This window comes from Macaca mulatta, chromosome 3 (genome assembly GCF_049350105.2).
Source record: "Macaca mulatta isolate MMU2019108-1 chromosome 3, T2T-MMU8v2.0, whole genome shotgun sequence".
Classification (NCBI taxonomy): domain Eukaryota; kingdom Metazoa; phylum Chordata; class Mammalia; order Primates; family Cercopithecidae; genus Macaca; species Macaca mulatta.
In genome coordinates, this window is record NC_133408.1 from 142,160,854 (window position 1) to 142,177,774 (window position 16,921).

Genomic DNA, 16,921 nt, shown 5'->3' on the forward strand with positions numbered 1-16,921 from the left:
TGTACTCATTGCGGGAGGCTTATAGCATTAATTAAAATGTAATTGTCATAGAAGCATGCCAATGCACCATGGGAAAACAGGTGAGGATTATATTACATCTTGGGGATGTGAGGGAAGGCTTTGTGTAGGACACAATGTGTAAGTCAGGCCTTGAAGAATGAGTAGTTAGGTATTGCTGAGAGATGGGCAATATCATCGTACTCATCATGGGAGACATAAAGGTGAGAGGCATGCCCAAAGCTGCATGGTTGGTTTATGGCCAAACTGGGGTCATTGTCTACTACTTTCCACTGCCAGGCCTGAGTTTTTCCTTGGCATCACAGCCTTTGTCTTTGGTAGTGGAGGGTTCTTGTCTGCAGAGGCTTGACTTGAGAGAGTTAGGTACAGAACAGTAAGTTCTGAATCTTCTATTAATGCAGCTATTGATTTGTGGGAGGTGTGGTGTTGTCTTCAACAGCCTCAGCCTGTCTGCTAAACTAAGAGCAATAATACAATCATATATTATAAGTGGGAAGAAGAGGAGGCAATGAAATGATGTCTTAAAACATTTCTGGAAAGACTGTGTGTGCTAGGGGTGGGGAGCTTCTAACAGTGAACTGTGGAAATATTTACATGTATCGTAAAGATAGACATGGAAAATAATTATGAATTCCAGATATGTTCTCCTTAAAAGTTATTCATACCTTTTTTTTTTTTTTTTCATTTTTAGGTGATTAAAAATTCTGGCCATCTCCCGAGAGACAGAATAGCTGAGGATTTCGTTTGGGCTCAGTGGGATATGTCAGAACAGAGATTATACTACATTGACCTGAAGGTAAAAAAACTAGTGCATGGGCACTCCTTTTTTTTTTTTTTTAACAAAAATATTAATTTTTTTAGAGACAGGGTCTTGCTCTCTTGCTGAGGCTGGAGTGCAGTGGTGTGATCATAGCTCACTGCAGCCTTGAACTCCAGGGCTCAAGTGATCCTCCCGCCTCAGGCTCCTAAAACATGGATTACAGGCATGAGCCATAGTGCTTGGCCCCAGCACTTTTTTTTATAAGAACAATTTGATTTTGACATTATTACTGCAGTTCACTAATTACTACATTTTCATTGATGTGAAATAGTCAGTGAAGTTTTATTAAACATAATGATGAAAAGATTTTCATAATTGTTTGCTTCTTGACTGCTTCCTTTTCTTTTTTTCCTAGTTTTTAAATAAATATGCCATTCTGTTTTCTCTTTTAGAAATCAAGGAGTATCTTAAAATGTATCCAGTTTTATGCTGATGAGAGCTATAACTTAATGGTAAGTCCAGAAAATGATCACACTACAGGAAAGTTTATGATACATTACTCTTTTTTTTTTTTTTTTTTTTTTTTTTTGAGATGGAGTCTTGCTCTGTCCCCCAGGCTGGAGTGCAGTGGTATGATCTTGGCTCACTGCAAGCTCCACCTCCTGGGTTCACGCCATTCTTCCGCCTCAGCCTCCCGAGTAGCTGGGACTACAGGCGCCCGCCACCCTGCCTGGCTAATTTTTTTGTATTTTTAGTAGAGATGGGGTTTCGCCGTAATATCCAGGATTGTCTGGATCTCCTGACCTCGTGATCCGCCTGCCTTGGCCTCCTAAAGTGCTGGGATTACAGGCGTGAGCCACCGCCGATACATTACCCTCTTTTAAGAGAATTGTTGGCCGGGCGCGGTGGCTCAAGCCTGTAATCCCAGCACTTTGGGAGGCCGAGACGGGCGGATCACGAGGTCAGGAGATCGAGACCATCCTGGCGAACACGGTGAAACCCCGTCTCTACTAAAAAAATACAAAAAACTAGCCGGGCGAGGTGGCGGGCGCCTGTAGTCCCAGCTACACAGGAGGCTGAGGCAGGAGAATGGCGTAAACCCGGGAGGCGGAGCTTGCAGTGAGCTGAGATCCGGCCACTGCGCTCCAGCCCCGGCGACAGAGCGAGACTCCGTCTCAAAAAAAAAAAAAAAAAAAAAAAAAAGAGAATTGTTATTATGAGCAGCGCTTTAGCATTCCTGATGTTTGTGTTAGTCACTTGTATGAGCAAGTAAAATTAGTTCTTGCCATCTCCAGGCTTCCACTCCATAACAAATCCAGTTCATTAGGTCACTAGAAGAACACACACCAGAAATGTCCGCTAACTGAATGCTTCATATCAAAGAAACACGTGTAAGTGAGGATTAGTAGAAGGTATTAGGTTGACGCAAAAGTAATTGCGGTTTCTAATCATTTAAAAGTAATGGCAAGAACTGCAGTTACTTTTACACCAACCTAATAATTTTTGGGGTCTGTAAGAGATAGCTTTAAGGGGTTACAAGTTATTTGACCCAAAAGGACTTGTGAGGATGGTGGATTTGAGAATAAAGAGACAAGTCAATCAGAGGGTATAGTTTAACCAAAATCTAGCATTACCCCTGAAAAAGCTATTTGGAACGTTAGCATTTGTTGCATCAATGGAAAAAAAAGAAAAAACTTCTAAAAATAGGAAAATGTGAATTTAAGAATTTGAATTTTTTAAAAGATTTTTAAAAAGTTAGCATTGTGGTGAAGAGTCTTTAATATCTTTGTGATGGGCAATACAGTGTTGTTTTTTTTGTTTTGTTTTTTTGTTTTTTTCTTTTTTAGACAGAGTCTCACTCTGTTGCCTTGACTGGAGTGCCGTGGCATGATCTCTTCTCACTGCACCCTCTGCCTCCTGGATTCAATCAATTATCCTGTCTCAGCCTCCCTAGTACCTGGGATTACAGGCACCTGTCACCATGACCAGCTAATTTTTGTATTTTAGTAGGGATGGGATTTTACTATGTTGGCCAGGCTGGTATTGAACTCCTGACCTCAAGCAATCCACTTGCCTTGGCCTCCCAAGGTTCTGGAATTACAGGTGTGAGCCACCGTGCTGGCCTATTCTTGAGTAGGACTAGTGTTGCTGTCTAATACACATTGTTATGCCATTGCAAGAATTACACTTACCCATCCTGCGCTTCTGTTGGCTCATCTACTCTCCTTTTAAAGACACCCAGTCCTTCCTTTCTTACTCAGTCATCTATGTCTTGTAAAAGATGGTTGCTTCCAATTGGTCTATTGTACAACCTGTTTTTGATATTCAAATCTAAGACAAAGTTTGTCAAGCATTAACCCTTTAAGAAATAAATAAACATCAAGCTCATGATTGTATGTAAACTCCAGAGTATTTTCAATGGACTTTCTATGCAATGGATTTGGAGTACAACCTCTGAAGATAATGATGGTTACATTTCATTATTAGGCAAGCACAATATTTTTCTGGTTTACTTGGGCTTGCTCTGGTTTTCAGAACTGTCATCACTTTCATTGTGGGTTCATTTCCTTCTGATTTTTTTTGACAGTTTGAAGTACCCTTGGACGTATCATTAAGCAACTCAGGATTTAAGTAAGTTATTCATAGGTCGTTACTAATTTTTATAGATACTTGTGGGCAAAATGATTATATTTATTCCTACTTTATGCTATGCAGATAAAAAGAGAGTTTGATATACTGTGTCCATCTTTTTTTGTATTCCCATTCTCCATAGCAAATATAAACAACTTTATCAAACATGAACCCAGGATTTTACATATAAAGTCAATTGTATTGATTTCCTTAGCCATTTATTTCTGTAGTGCATCTCCATTTATTTTGATATATGGATATACCCTTCTCCCTGTGATTAAATAGAAGGATTCGATGGGTCAGAGAGCTACATTGGGAATCAAACATCGAAACCCTTTTTATTGCCATCAAAGAGGATGTCACAGGTCAATCCACTTGTAGCTCAGCTGAGTTTATTGTTTTTTTTTTTTCTGTTTTCCTTTTTACACAAAAGACAAGGTTTTTTCCTTTTTCCACTCTATTTTACATGTGGCGGAAACATGAGCTGCTTCTGAAAAAATAAGCATAAGGCCATCAATATGTAGAAGACATGAAAATCTTTCTAAATTGGAGTAATGATAATCCTGAACTGTTAAGTATTTCACTAGCTTTATTTCGTCATGTATGAACATTTAGCTTTGCTTACTTTGAAACTAGTGTGTGCATTACTCTATATCAGAAAAGTTATAAAAATGTAAGATGAAAGTAATATTTTTTCCTTATTATTAGGCTAATGCCATTTATATACCGTGTATTTTGAAAAAACTACATAATTTATTAACCAAAAAAAAGTTATCTACTTAAATTTCTCAGGAATGTGTTTCTATTTCTGTGGGTATATTATTTAGTGGTTACTCACATCCTTTATGAAGGGATGTATTTTTAAATGCATACAATAATTTCTCATTCTTTGTGTTCTTAGACTTGTCAACTTTGGATGTGATTACCATCAAGACCGAGAAAAATTATCCAAACACCTGACTCTGTGTGTTTTTACCAACCGTACAGGTAAACTAGAGTTATATTTATCAGTTTATTCAACTGTACTTGAGTTCTAGACAAAATTTACTCATCCTTTAGCTATATGGAGTCTGAATATAGAACAGAGCTACATTTTTATGTTGGTGATCATATGGATTGTCATATATCAAATCATCTTCATTAATTTTAAATATACACTGTCTGTATTGAGGAAGCCACAGTTATTCTTAACAGCAGAATTTTTCTTCTAGTAGTTATTATTTGTATGGTTCTAACAGAGAAGATGGATTTGTATTTAACCAATCTACGTTTTCTCACCTGCTTCATCTTTTAACAAATGGCAAACAGCGATAGCTGTGCTTTCTGGGTCAGGCTTACTGATGTGTTTGGTTCTAAACTTGTGTACCTGGCTTTAAGAGCCATGCTGCAGCCTACTGATGTTAACAATCAGAGCTTGACATAAAGTTATTAATGTGAAATATTTTGTTTCTTAATACCAGTTTTTATAGATAGAAAAAAAGCAGAGGGAAAAGAAGAATACCTAAAGATGAGAGAAGATGAATATGATTACATTCAATAAATCTGGTGAAAAACTGCTCATTAACCTTAATAATCATCTAAATCATCAGCTCTGATAACTACATGTAGTAGCCATTTTTAATATCTCAACTTTAATGGACATTTACTACTTGAGTTAAGTAGCATTTGACTAAAATTGTATTCCTTTGAAGTCAAATTATTGTGGGATATTCACCCATTAGGCCAACATTTATTGAGCACTTACTGTTTGCTAGGTGTTGGGGATATGATAAGTAAAACTGCCCTAATCTTTATTAGCGTAAAGGTTACTATTTGGCGCAGATTTTAGACATTACACAAGTGTACACTTAGTATTTAAATAAAATCATATTATGAATGAGTGTTATAGAAAGTCATGAAAACTTATGATGGAGGTTTAATAGAAGATACTAGTATCTTCAGCCATGTTCTAGTTCAGCCAGTCCATCTTTGTTTCTGCCTCCTTCCAAGTTATTCCATCCCATTCCATTCTTAGTCCTGAAAATTGCCCCCTTTACCACTTCATTCCTGCATAATCCATTCCCCCTTTTCCTGTCCACCTCAGGTATCCCTCAGCTGTACTCATCCCTTCATACACCAGTCCTAGAGAGCTCAAGGAGGTGGTATTTCAGTGGAGACTTGAAGGTTATGTATGAACTAAGACCATGTCACTGAAGTAGAGTGAGTGAGAGAGAGAAAGCTGGAGAGGTAGGCAGGGGCCAGGCCATATGGGACCTTGTGGATCATGGGAGGATTTTAGACTTTATCCTAAGAATGATGAGAAGTCATTGAAGGGTATGTTTTGTTACTATACAATTTATTTTGAGAATGCACAAGCTCACTGTAAAGTTCAAAAATATAATGAACATCCATGTACCTTTTACTTATACAATCATATTTATAGTATTTGCTTTATCATTCTCACTATATATAGGTATCGTTTTATTTTTTGACCAAGTCCATTCAAAAGGAGGTTGCAGACATCGTAACACCTAACCACTAGATAATTTAGCACACACCTCCTTTGATTAAGGACACTTCTACATTATCTCTGTTCCCTTATTACTGAAATAAATTATCACATTAGTCAATAAACTTTATTTTCTATTCAAATTTTCATAATTTCTTCAAAAATGTCATGTGCATATATATGTGTGTATATATAAATAAATATGTATGTATATAACTTTTAAAGTCAGGATTCCATCAAGATTCATGCATTACATTTGGCTGTTTAAATCTTCATAGTCTGTTAATGTACAACAATTCTTACATCGTACTCCCTGCCTTTCTTTTCATTGACATATTGAAGAGTCCAGCCCATTTGTCTTGTGGAATGATCCACATTCTGGATTTATCCAATTGTTTACTTACATAGGCATTTAACTTTTTCCTCTATACATTTCCTGTAAATTGGAAGCTCCGCACAACTGAGTAAAGGCACAGTTAGACATAAGTTAAGCATTTTTAGTGAGAATACTTCATAGGTGATGTTGTGAACTTTGCTTTTATCAGATCAGGAGGCCTATAATGTCAAGATGTCCTACTGTTAGTGATGCTAAGTCTGGTCATTTGGTTAAGTGGTAACCACTGTATGTCTCCCTTATGAAGGCACATTTTAACCTCTGAATTAGTAATTTGTAGGAGGGTACTTTGTCACCATGTGACTATTCTATTCTCAGCCTTTCACCTGTCAGTTTTAGGATTCACTGATACTCCTTCACCAAAGCATCTGTGCAGGCAATGACATGATTAGATACATATTTTCAAAAGATCACTGTGGCTGCTGTATGGAGGATGGATTGGGTCGGGTACGGTGGCTTATGCCTGTAATCCCAGCACTTTGGGAGGCCAAGGCAGGTGGATCACCTGAGGTCAGGAGTTTGAGAGCAGCCTGGCCAACATGGCGAAACCCCATCTGTAGTAAAAATACAAAAAATTAGCTGGGTGTGGTGGTTCATGCCTGTAGTCCCAGCTACTCAGAGGCTGAGGCAGGAGAATCACTTGAACCCAAGAGGCAGAGGTTGCAATAAGCTGAGGTCATACCACTGCACTCCAGCATGGGCAATAGAGTGAGACTCCGTCAAAAAAAAAAAAAAAAAAAATGACAAAAGATGGAGGATGGGTTGGAGGAGGCAAGAGAAAAAGTGGGAAGATAAGCAGTTAAGTCTAGTCCTACATTTGAAATAAGGATGAACTAGGATGGGCAGGATGGGCAGTACAGGTGAAAAGAACTAGATGGGATTGGGATGCATTTTAGAGATGAAATTAAGATAATTTGCTATAAATTACACGGAAGAGGAATGGTTCTCAGGTTTCTGGCATCGGTAAATGAGTGAACAGTAGTGTAGTTTACTGAGGTATAGGGGTTTTGATGGAGCTTAGGAAGATTGTGAGTTTTGTTTTGGACATGTTGACTAAAAGATCTGGAGCTTAGAAGAGGGGTCAGGACTGGCAATGAATAAATGTGGAAACTGTTAGAATATAGCTGGCATTTGAAGCCATGGGGGGAGTATTTGGTCAGGAGGGAAGACACTTATGAATAAGATCTGGGAACATAAATATATAAAGGTTAGGTGGAACATCCAAAGGAAAAGGAAAAAAGAATGGAGAGAGAGAAAGCAAAAACCAAAACAAGTGTGGTATTGTAGTAGCTGAAGGCACAGGGTAGTTTCACAAAGAAATGACTGAATAGGTAGTGAGAGGTGGAGTCCACTGTGTCTAGTAGCATGAAGATTACTGTGAGCTGTTTGTGTTGTGGAATTGAGGTGAAATCTTGACTATGCTGGGTTAAGTGGCATATGAGAATTGAAAAAAGTCATAGCAGTATGTGTAGACATAAGAGAGGCAGCAGCTGGACAGGGAAATAGGATTTAGGGAATATTTTAAGACAGTAGAGACTCTAGGATGTTTGAATGCTTACAGCATATATTGAGTGGAGAGGAAACAGGACAATACATAGCAGAGAGGAATAACTGGTACAATGAATTTGCTTAGAAGGTGGAATGGGATCCAGAGCTCACATGGAGGGATCAGGGTGGGTTCTTCCCTGGTACTTTGCTTTATTTATTTATGAATGAGGCGGAGTCTTGTTCTGCTCTGTTGCCCAGGCTGGAGTGCAATGGAGCAATCTCAGCTTACTGCAACCTCCGCCTCCTGGGTTCAAGTGATTCTCTTGCCTCAGCCTTCTGAGTAGCTGGGATTACAGGCACACACCACCATGACGGGCTAATTTTTTATATTTTTTTAGTGGAGACAGGGTTTCGCCATGTTGGCCACGCTGGTCTCGAACTCCTGACCTCAGATGATCCGCCCACCGCAGCCTCCCAAAGTGCTGGGATTACAGGCGTGAGCCACCACGCCCGGCCCCTGGTACTTTACTTTAAATCTGTTGGTTATGAACGATCATTTTAGGCTTTACTCCTGTGTGGCTTTTTATTCCTTTTTATATTTCCACAGGCATTTCTCATGACCATTACCAGCTGTAAGTTATAAATGGGGCTAATTATGACGTATTTAATAAAATGTTAGGTTTATCTGACATAAAATGTGGAAGAGTCTGTTTTTTCCCCTTCTCAGCAGTGTGTGGAAGGGTAGAAAACAAACTTCACTCTTCACAATCAGCTTTGAAAAAATTTTAAAAAAAAGCCTGTTTCAAATGAGATGCTTCCAGATTTAAGATGAAACAAGCCAGAGAAGCAACCTTTTGTTTTTTGACTAATAAATTGTTCATGTGTTTCCCATATTACTCTTCAAAAGTGGTTTTTTTTTGTTTTTTTGGTTTTTTTTTTTAAACCTTTGTTGTTAAACAAAATCTATTCCAGCAAAATAGTATTGGAGAAGGAAGCAAAGAGTCTAAGCTATATGTGACTCCCTCTATAGTAGAAAGCTGAATTCTCCAGTGCCATGGAGGCCAGAAACTGTGGTTCAGGAGAGGAATGCTGATAAACTTAGGCCCTTATACAAACTTACTTCAACTATTTACATTAATGATGATGATATAATAATATTTGACATTTTGCTGTCACATTTTGGTCATCAGAAGCTATTTTGTCCTTTCAGCATTACTTTTTATATTCTTGAAAACATTTGTCCTGAATTTCCCAGCACTAAGAAATAAAGACGGCTGTCTTCCAAGGAACCTAGAGGTTACGATCTGGGTGATGGGCGTGCCCATGAGATTGGTGGTGGGCAAAAGTGCTGCTGCCACTGCTGCTGTCAGGCCACTTGTGTATTATTTAACATGAGTTTATATAGATTTTTCGAATAAAAAGGATAAATCAGACTTTCTAAGCATTGAAAGCATATCTTACTATTTCCCTGTCTAATAGTCAGCTCTGAAGCTGTAGTGCTCTTGTGTGTTCTAAGTCAGTGGCTATAATTCTTTCTCGTGCACCACGTATTGGGAGGGTAGTGAGTAGGGAAGTGTGTAAATTCTCCTTCCTATTCATATAACTGCAAGAGTTGCTCTTCACAAGTTCCCATATTAGGCCTATGTTTTAGCATTTTATAGAGCCTTTTAATAATTGCTCCAATGAGATAATTTCCCTTGGAAAACTTTGTCCATGATAGTTTTCATTGTCCAAATGATTTCCCCAAGGCTAGCCAACGTTGAGATGTTATCTTCATCATTGATGAATTTCATTAAAAATCTTTGGATACACCCTTAAGAGCATGCTTTATTTTTTTCAAACTGTGACTTCCTCCAGCTTGTAAATAGCAGCAAGACTGTTATGGAATAATAATACCAGCTAACCTTTATAGCCAGATATAACTTCTTTGCAACTAACAATCTAACAATAACAATCTCTTTATACACAATATCTTATTTAATTATCTCACAAGAACCCTATGAAATAAGTTCTATATTTTCTTTATTTACAGATGAGGAAACTGAGGCTTAGATAATTTAATTAACTTGCCTGAGGCAATAGACTTAGTAAACCAAAAGCAGGATTCACATCCAAATCTGCTGATTTCAAAAGTGGTTCTCAACCTGGGTTCGCGTTAGAATCATTTAGTGAGCTTTAAAAAATACAAATACCTGAGTCTCACACCCCCAGAGATTCTGACTTAATTCTTCTGAGGTGGAACCTGGGCATCTGTGATCCCGAGTAAGTTTAATGTGCTGTCAGGGTTAAGAACCAGTGCTCTAGAGCTGTGTTGTCCAGTATGGCAGCCACTAGCCACATACGGCTATTTAAATTTACATTAATTAAAATTAAAGAAAAAAATCCTGGACTGACTAGAAGCAGCTAATGTGAGCCACTGTCACAAGGAAGAACAAAAGGGGGGAGTAAATGCAGGACCTTCAACTGAATCATCCAGATGTTCACATTGGGACTAATCAAGGAAACAGCTTGACCCATGGAGAATGGCGAAAAGCAAGGCAGGATGACAGCCCACCTAGGAGTGACACAGGGCCAGGGGAACCTCTGCCACTCAGGGAAGTGGTGAGTAAATGTACAACTCCAGGAACCCATGCTAGACTAAGAAGATGAGAGAAGATCCGAATAAACACAATTAGAAATGACGAATAGGATGTTACCACTGACCCCTCAGAAATAAAAATAATCAGAAACTACTAAGAATACCTCTATACACACAAACTAGAAAACCTAGAAGAGACAGATAAATTCCTGGACACATACAGCCTCCCAAGTCTGAACCAGGAAGAAATTGATTCCCTGAACAGACCAATAGTAAGCTCCCAAATTGAATCAGTAATACATAGCCTACCAACCGAAAAAAGCTCAGGACCTGATGGATTCACAACTGAATTCTACCAGATGTACAAAGAAAAGCTGGTACCATTCCTACTGAAACCCTTTCAAAAAATTGAGGAAGATGGACTCTTCCCCAGTTCATTCTATGAGGCCAGCATCATCCTGATACCAAAAACCTGTCAGAGACATAAGAACAAAAGAAAACTTCAGGCCAATATCCTTGATGAGTGCTGATGCAAAAATCAACAAAATACATGGAAACTGAATCCAATAACATGTCAAAAAGTTAATCTACCACAATCAAGTAGATTTCATCCCTGGGAGGCAAGGTTGGTTCAACATATACAATTCAATAAATGTGATTCATCACATAAACAGAATTAAAGACAAAAACCACATGTTTATCTCAATAGATGCAGAAAAGGCTTTTGATAAAACACAATACCCCTTCATGTTAAAAACTCTCAGTAAACTAGGTATTGAAGGAAAACCTCAAAATAATAGCCATCTACGACAAACCCATAGCCAGCATCATACTGAATGGGCCAAAACTGGTAGCATTTCCCTTGAAAACTGGCACAAGACAAGGATGCCCCCTCTCACCACTCCTATCCAACATAGTATTGGGAGTCCTAGCCAGAGCAATCAGGCAAGTGAGCATCCTAAATAGGAAGAGAGGAAGTCAGGCTATCCCTGTTTGCAGATGGCATGATGCTACAGAAAACCCCATAGTCTCAGCCCAAAAGCTCCTTCAACTGATGAACAACATCAACAAACTTTCAGGATACAAAATCAATGTACAGAAATCTGTAGCATTTCTTTACACCAACAAAAGTGAAGTCAAGAGCCAAATCAGAAAGGCAATCCCATTCACAATTGCCACAGAAAGAATAAAATACCTAGGAATACAGCTAACCGGCGAGGGGAATTTAAAGCGGTCTACAATGAGAATTACAAAATACTGCTCAAAGAAATCAGAAGTTACAAATGGAAAAACATGCTCATGGATAGGAAGAATCAATATCATTAAAATGGCCATACTGCCCAAAGCAATGTACAGATTCAATGCTATTCCTATCAAACTACCAACAACATTCTTCACAGAACTAGAAAAAACTATCTTAAGATTCATATGGAACCAAAAAAGCCTGAATAGCCAAGGCACACTTAAGCAAAAAGAACAAAGCTGGAGGTATCACATTACCCAACTGTAAACTATACTACAGGGCTACAGTAACCAAAACAGTTTGGTACTGGTACCAAAACAGGCATATAGACCAATAGAACAGAATAGCAAAACCAGAAATAAGGCTGCACACCTATGACTACCTGATCTTCCACAAAGCTGACAAAAGCAATGGGGAAAAGACTCCCTACTCAATAAATGGTGGTGGGATAACTGGCTAGCCATATATAGAAAATTGAAACTGGAACCCTTCCTTACAACATATACAAATATCAAATCAAGATCGATTAAAGACTTAAATGTAAAACCCCAAGTTCATAAAAATCCTGAAAGAAAACCTACGCAATACCATCCTAGACATAGGAATGGGCAAATATTTCATAACAAAGACATCAAAAGCAATCACAGAAGAAACAAAAATTGACAAATGGGATCTAATTAAACTTAAGAGCTTCTGCACAGCAAAAGAAACTGATGGAGTAAACCAAACGACCTACAGAATTGGGAGAAAATATTTGCAAACTATGCATCTGACAAAGGCCTAGTATCCAGCATCTACAAGGTACTTAAATTTATAAGACAAAAACAACTCCATTAAAACGTGGGCAAAGGACATGAACAGATACTTTACAGAAGAAGACAGGTGGCCAGCAAGCATATGAAAAAATATTACTGAGGATTAGAGAAATGCAAATACATATTACAATGAGATACCATCTCATACCAGTCGGAATGGCTATTAAAAAGTAAAACAAATAAACAAAAAACAGATGCTGGCAAGGTTTCAGAGAAAAGGGAAGACTTATACACTGTTGATGAGAGTGTGAATTAGTTCTGCCATTGTGGAAAGCAGTATGGCGATTCCTCAAAGGTTAACAGCAGAACTACCATTGGACCCAGCAATCTGACTACTGGGTATATGCCTAGAGGAATAAAAATCATTCTACCATAAAGACATATGTATGCAAATGTTAACTGCAGTGTTTTTCACAATGGCAAAGACATGGAATCAACCTAAATGCCCATCAATGACAGATTGGATAAAGAATATGTGGTGCATATATACCATGAATTACTGTGCAGCTATAAAAAAGAATGAGATCATGTCTTTTGTGGGAACGTGGATAGAGATGGATGGAGGCTGTTATCCTTAGCAAACTAATGCAGGAACGGTAAAATGAAATACCTCATGTTCTTACTTACAGGTAGGAGCTAAATGATGAGAACTCATGAACACGGGAACAACAGACACTGGTGTCTTCTTGAAGGTGGAGGGTGGGAGGAGGGAGTGGAGCAGAAAAAATAACTATTGAGTGCCAGGCTTAATAGCTGGGTGATGAAATTATCTGTAAAAATAAACCCCTATGATAGGAGTTTATCTATATAACAAACCTTCACATGTACCCCTGAATCTAAAATAGAATTTAAAAAAAAATCCTGAAATCCCAGCTCTTTGGGAGGCCAACGTAGGAAGATCACATGAGCCTGGGAGTTCAAGACCACCCTGGACAACCTAGACTCCATCTCTTAAAAAAAAATTAGCCAGGCATGGTGACACACGCCTGTAGTCCCAGCTATTTGGAAGGCTGAGGTGGGAGGATTGCTTGAGCCCGGGAGGTCAGTGCTGCAGTGAGCCATGTTTGTGTCACTGCACTCTAGCCCGGGCAACAGAGTGAGACTTCGTCTCAAATAAATAGTGCATCAGTTGTACTATCCACATTTTGAGTGTTCAATGACTACATGTGGCTAGTTGCCACCATATTGGACTATACGGGTATATAACGTTTCCATTGTCAAAGAAAGTTCTGTTGGATAGCTTCACAGAGCCTGAGTACATACCATTTCACCTTGCTGTGTCTGTTTTTCCCTTTGGGATTGGGTGGGGCAAGTAAGCATGGCCTAACAATTTGGAAATATTTGCTTGTAAGTTCTGGATATGGTTCTTAGAATATATAATTAGGTACATTTATTCTACATCTCACTTTTTTTTCCAAATGAGAAAAAACAACTTTCATTCTCTAAAGGATGGAGTGCAGATAATTTCTTAGAGTGGAGGTTATGATCTATGTTGTCATGTTCATTTCCCAGGATAGAATCCTAAAAGAACTACTAGGTGAATGCAAGGTATGAATATATTTAATCCTCTGTGAAACAATTTTTCTGAGATATTGTATTAGTTCACTCATTCACTACTATTTGAGAATTGTGTAAGAAGCACATACTCCCTTGACAGTATTCATTATCATTTAAAAAACTACTTCTGCTTCTCCGAGAGAACACCAAATGGCGGATGACGCCGGTGCAGCGGGGGGGCGGGGCCCGGAGGCCCTGGTGGCCCTGGGGTGGGGAACCGCGGTGGCTTCTGCGGAGGTTTCGGCAGTGGCATCCGGGGCGGGGTCGCGGCCGTGGACGGGGCCGGGGCCGAGGCCGCAGAGCTCGCGGAGGCAAGGCCAAGGATAAGGAGTGGATGCTCGTCACCAAGCTGGGCCGCTTGGTCAAGGACATGAAGATCAAGTCCCTGGAGGAGATCTACCTCTTCTCCCTGCCCATTAAGGAATCTGAGATCATTGACTTTTTCTTGGGGCCCTCTCTCAAAGACGAGGTTTTGAAGATTATGCCGGTGCAGAAGCAGACCTGTGCTGGCCAGCACACCAGGTTCAAGGCGTTTGTTGCTATGGGGGACTACAATGGCCACGTCGGCCTGGGTGTTAAGTGCTCCAAGGAGGTGGCCACTGCCATCCGTGGGGCCATCATCCTGGCCAAACTCTCCATTGTCCCGGTGCGCAGAGGCTACTGGGGGAACAAGATCAGCAAGCCCCACACCGTCCCTTGCAAGGTGACAGGCCGCTGGGCTCTGTGCTGGTGCGCCTCATCCCTGCACCCAGGGGCACTGGCATCGTCTCAGCGCCTGTGCCCAAGAAGCTGCTCATGACGGCTGGTATCGATGACTGCTACACCTCAGCCCGGGCTGCACTGCCACCCTGGGCAACTTCGCCAAGGCCACCTTTGATGCCATCTCTAAGACCTACAGCTACCTGACCCCTGACCTCTGGAAGGAGACTGTGTTTACCAAGTCTCCCTATCAGGAATTCACTGACCACCTTGTCAAGACCCACACCAGAGTCTCTGCGCAGCGGACCCAGGCTCCAGCTGTGGCTACAACATACGGTTTTTATACAAGAAAAATAAAGTGAATTAAGCCTGTTACTAAAAAACAACAACAACAAAAAAACTACTTCTAAAGGAAAATTATGGTGCCTTGTTTTAATTTTTATTTATTACTAGAGAGTCTATAGTCTGTCTTTTTAAAAGCAATTTCATGTTCCTTGTGATTATAGTATATAAAACAATGGATAAACCAGTAGTTTTTTGCTGATAATGTTTACTGTATGAAAGCAGTCCAAGTGGTATATGAGACTTTTGTAACTCTCATAATTATTATTTTGTTTATACTTTAGTGATAGATTACTTTTATTCTCAGTGAGTTGGCTGTAATTGTAAAGAAAAGTTGTTATTGTGTGCTCAGTAAGGTAACGGTCATTTTACATCTAATAGAATTGTTACCATGTTATCTGATGAAGTAATTATTTTTTGCTATTTTGTGTTTAAGATCATTGCAATAAAATGTACTACTGACAATACTGTGCAGTGTTAAATGTCATTAAAAAGTCACAATTGACAAATATTATAACAGAATGCTTATAAACGTCCTTAAATAGCCCTCTTAGAGGAAATTGACTTTTTTTCTACCATGATTCTTTGATAAAGAAACTAATGGAGTAAAGTAGAGGAAATACTGAAATCCACTGAAGTAGAGTAGCGATTGAGTTCACACAGCTAGTTAACATTAGCTCTGGGGCTAGAACTCAGGTTTCCTGACTCCTTTTCGAGTTACTTTCTACCTGTCAATCTCCTATTTCAGTTAATCAAATAAACACATTAGAATAGACATATGTGTTTAAGCATATTGTCCTCATTTGTATGTCGGTCACTGATGGACATTAGTCCATACAGCAGCAGCTGCTAGAGATAATGTACAGTTTCACACATTGAGAGAGGTGGGGAAAGCTGAGGGTGTTCTGGAGTGATGGGGTAAGTGAAGGGGGTCAAGACTTACCTGGAAAGGCCGTTCTATACTAAGAGCTCTCCTTTGGCCTTGGGCCAATGCCTTCAGTGACTCAATTATGGATGGATATGGACTCATATGCCACATTTGTTTTTACTGACCCATAAGATAGATCACACTTTTCCTTTCAATCAAGATAAACGAGAGACTGGAAACTTTCTGTGAAATGAACACAGTTTTTGATAAACTGGTGTTCATAGCTGTTAGTAATAATTAGAAGGTGACAAACTAGATAAGGAAGGACAATGCATGCATATTAGGAGAATCTCATGAGGCTTTGGAAACTGTCTAGAACCCCATGATTTCATATGCAGGAGTATATCTGTGTTCATTTTCCTATCCTTCAATAGCCTGCCACAATACATTGCTTATAGTGTGCGCTAAAAAATTACTGCTTTGAAATTTCTTAGCAACTTGTTAATAGACCACTTCTAGGACTTGGGAATAATCTGTGAGGTAAGATGAGGCAGGACATCTAAAGGAATAGAAGTAAGTTTAAGTGGTTTAGGAAACTTTATTTATGACATAGATTAAACTCTACTATACTTTCTTCTAGGAAGTTTGTGTGTATGTTACAGCCCGAAGTGTGCCTCTTGGGAACAAATCACATATTCAGTGTTTTACATTCATAAAGGTACTTTTCATGTCTTCTTTGTTACTTTTACATGATAACTTTTTCCAAATAGTAGCAAATTAGATAGCTCTTAACAGTGTTATTAGTAATTTTTTGGAGACAGGGTCTCCCTTTGTCACATGTGGTGGCATGAATACTGCTCACTGCAGCTTCAACCTCATGGTCTCAGGTGATCCTTCCTCCTCAGCCCACCAAGTAGCTGGGACTACAGGCGTGTTCCATCATGCCTAGCTAATTTGTGTATTTTTTTAGAGATGGGGTTTCACCATGTTGCCCAGGGTAGTCTTGAACTTCTGAGCTCAAGCGATCCACCCGCCTCAGC

General features: G+C 39.3%; 1 protein-coding gene and 1 pseudogene across 6 annotated transcripts in view; both read left to right on the forward strand.

Moving 5' to 3' along the window:
- The window catches only part of GSAP (gamma-secretase activating protein), a 105,091-nt gene that overhangs the window by 38,804 nt on the left and 49,366 nt on the right, over positions 1–16,921 (forward strand). For 5 of the 6 annotated variants that reach the window (XM_001083448.5, XM_077997125.1, XM_077997126.1 and 2 more), the window contains 5 exons: positions 710–814; positions 1,231–1,290; positions 3,366–3,409; positions 4,311–4,396; positions 16,522–16,599. In XM_001083448.5, coding sequence (XP_001083448.1) covers positions 710–814; positions 1,231–1,290; positions 3,366–3,409; positions 4,311–4,396; positions 16,522–16,599 — 373 coding nt within the window. The remainder of the gene's footprint in view (positions 1–709; positions 815–1,230; positions 1,291–3,365; positions 3,410–4,310; positions 4,397–16,521; positions 16,600–16,921) is intronic. The other variant, XM_028846141.2, reaches the window with a different exon arrangement.
- LOC144339902 (small ribosomal subunit protein uS5 pseudogene) lies at positions 14,109–15,102 on the forward strand (annotated as a pseudogene).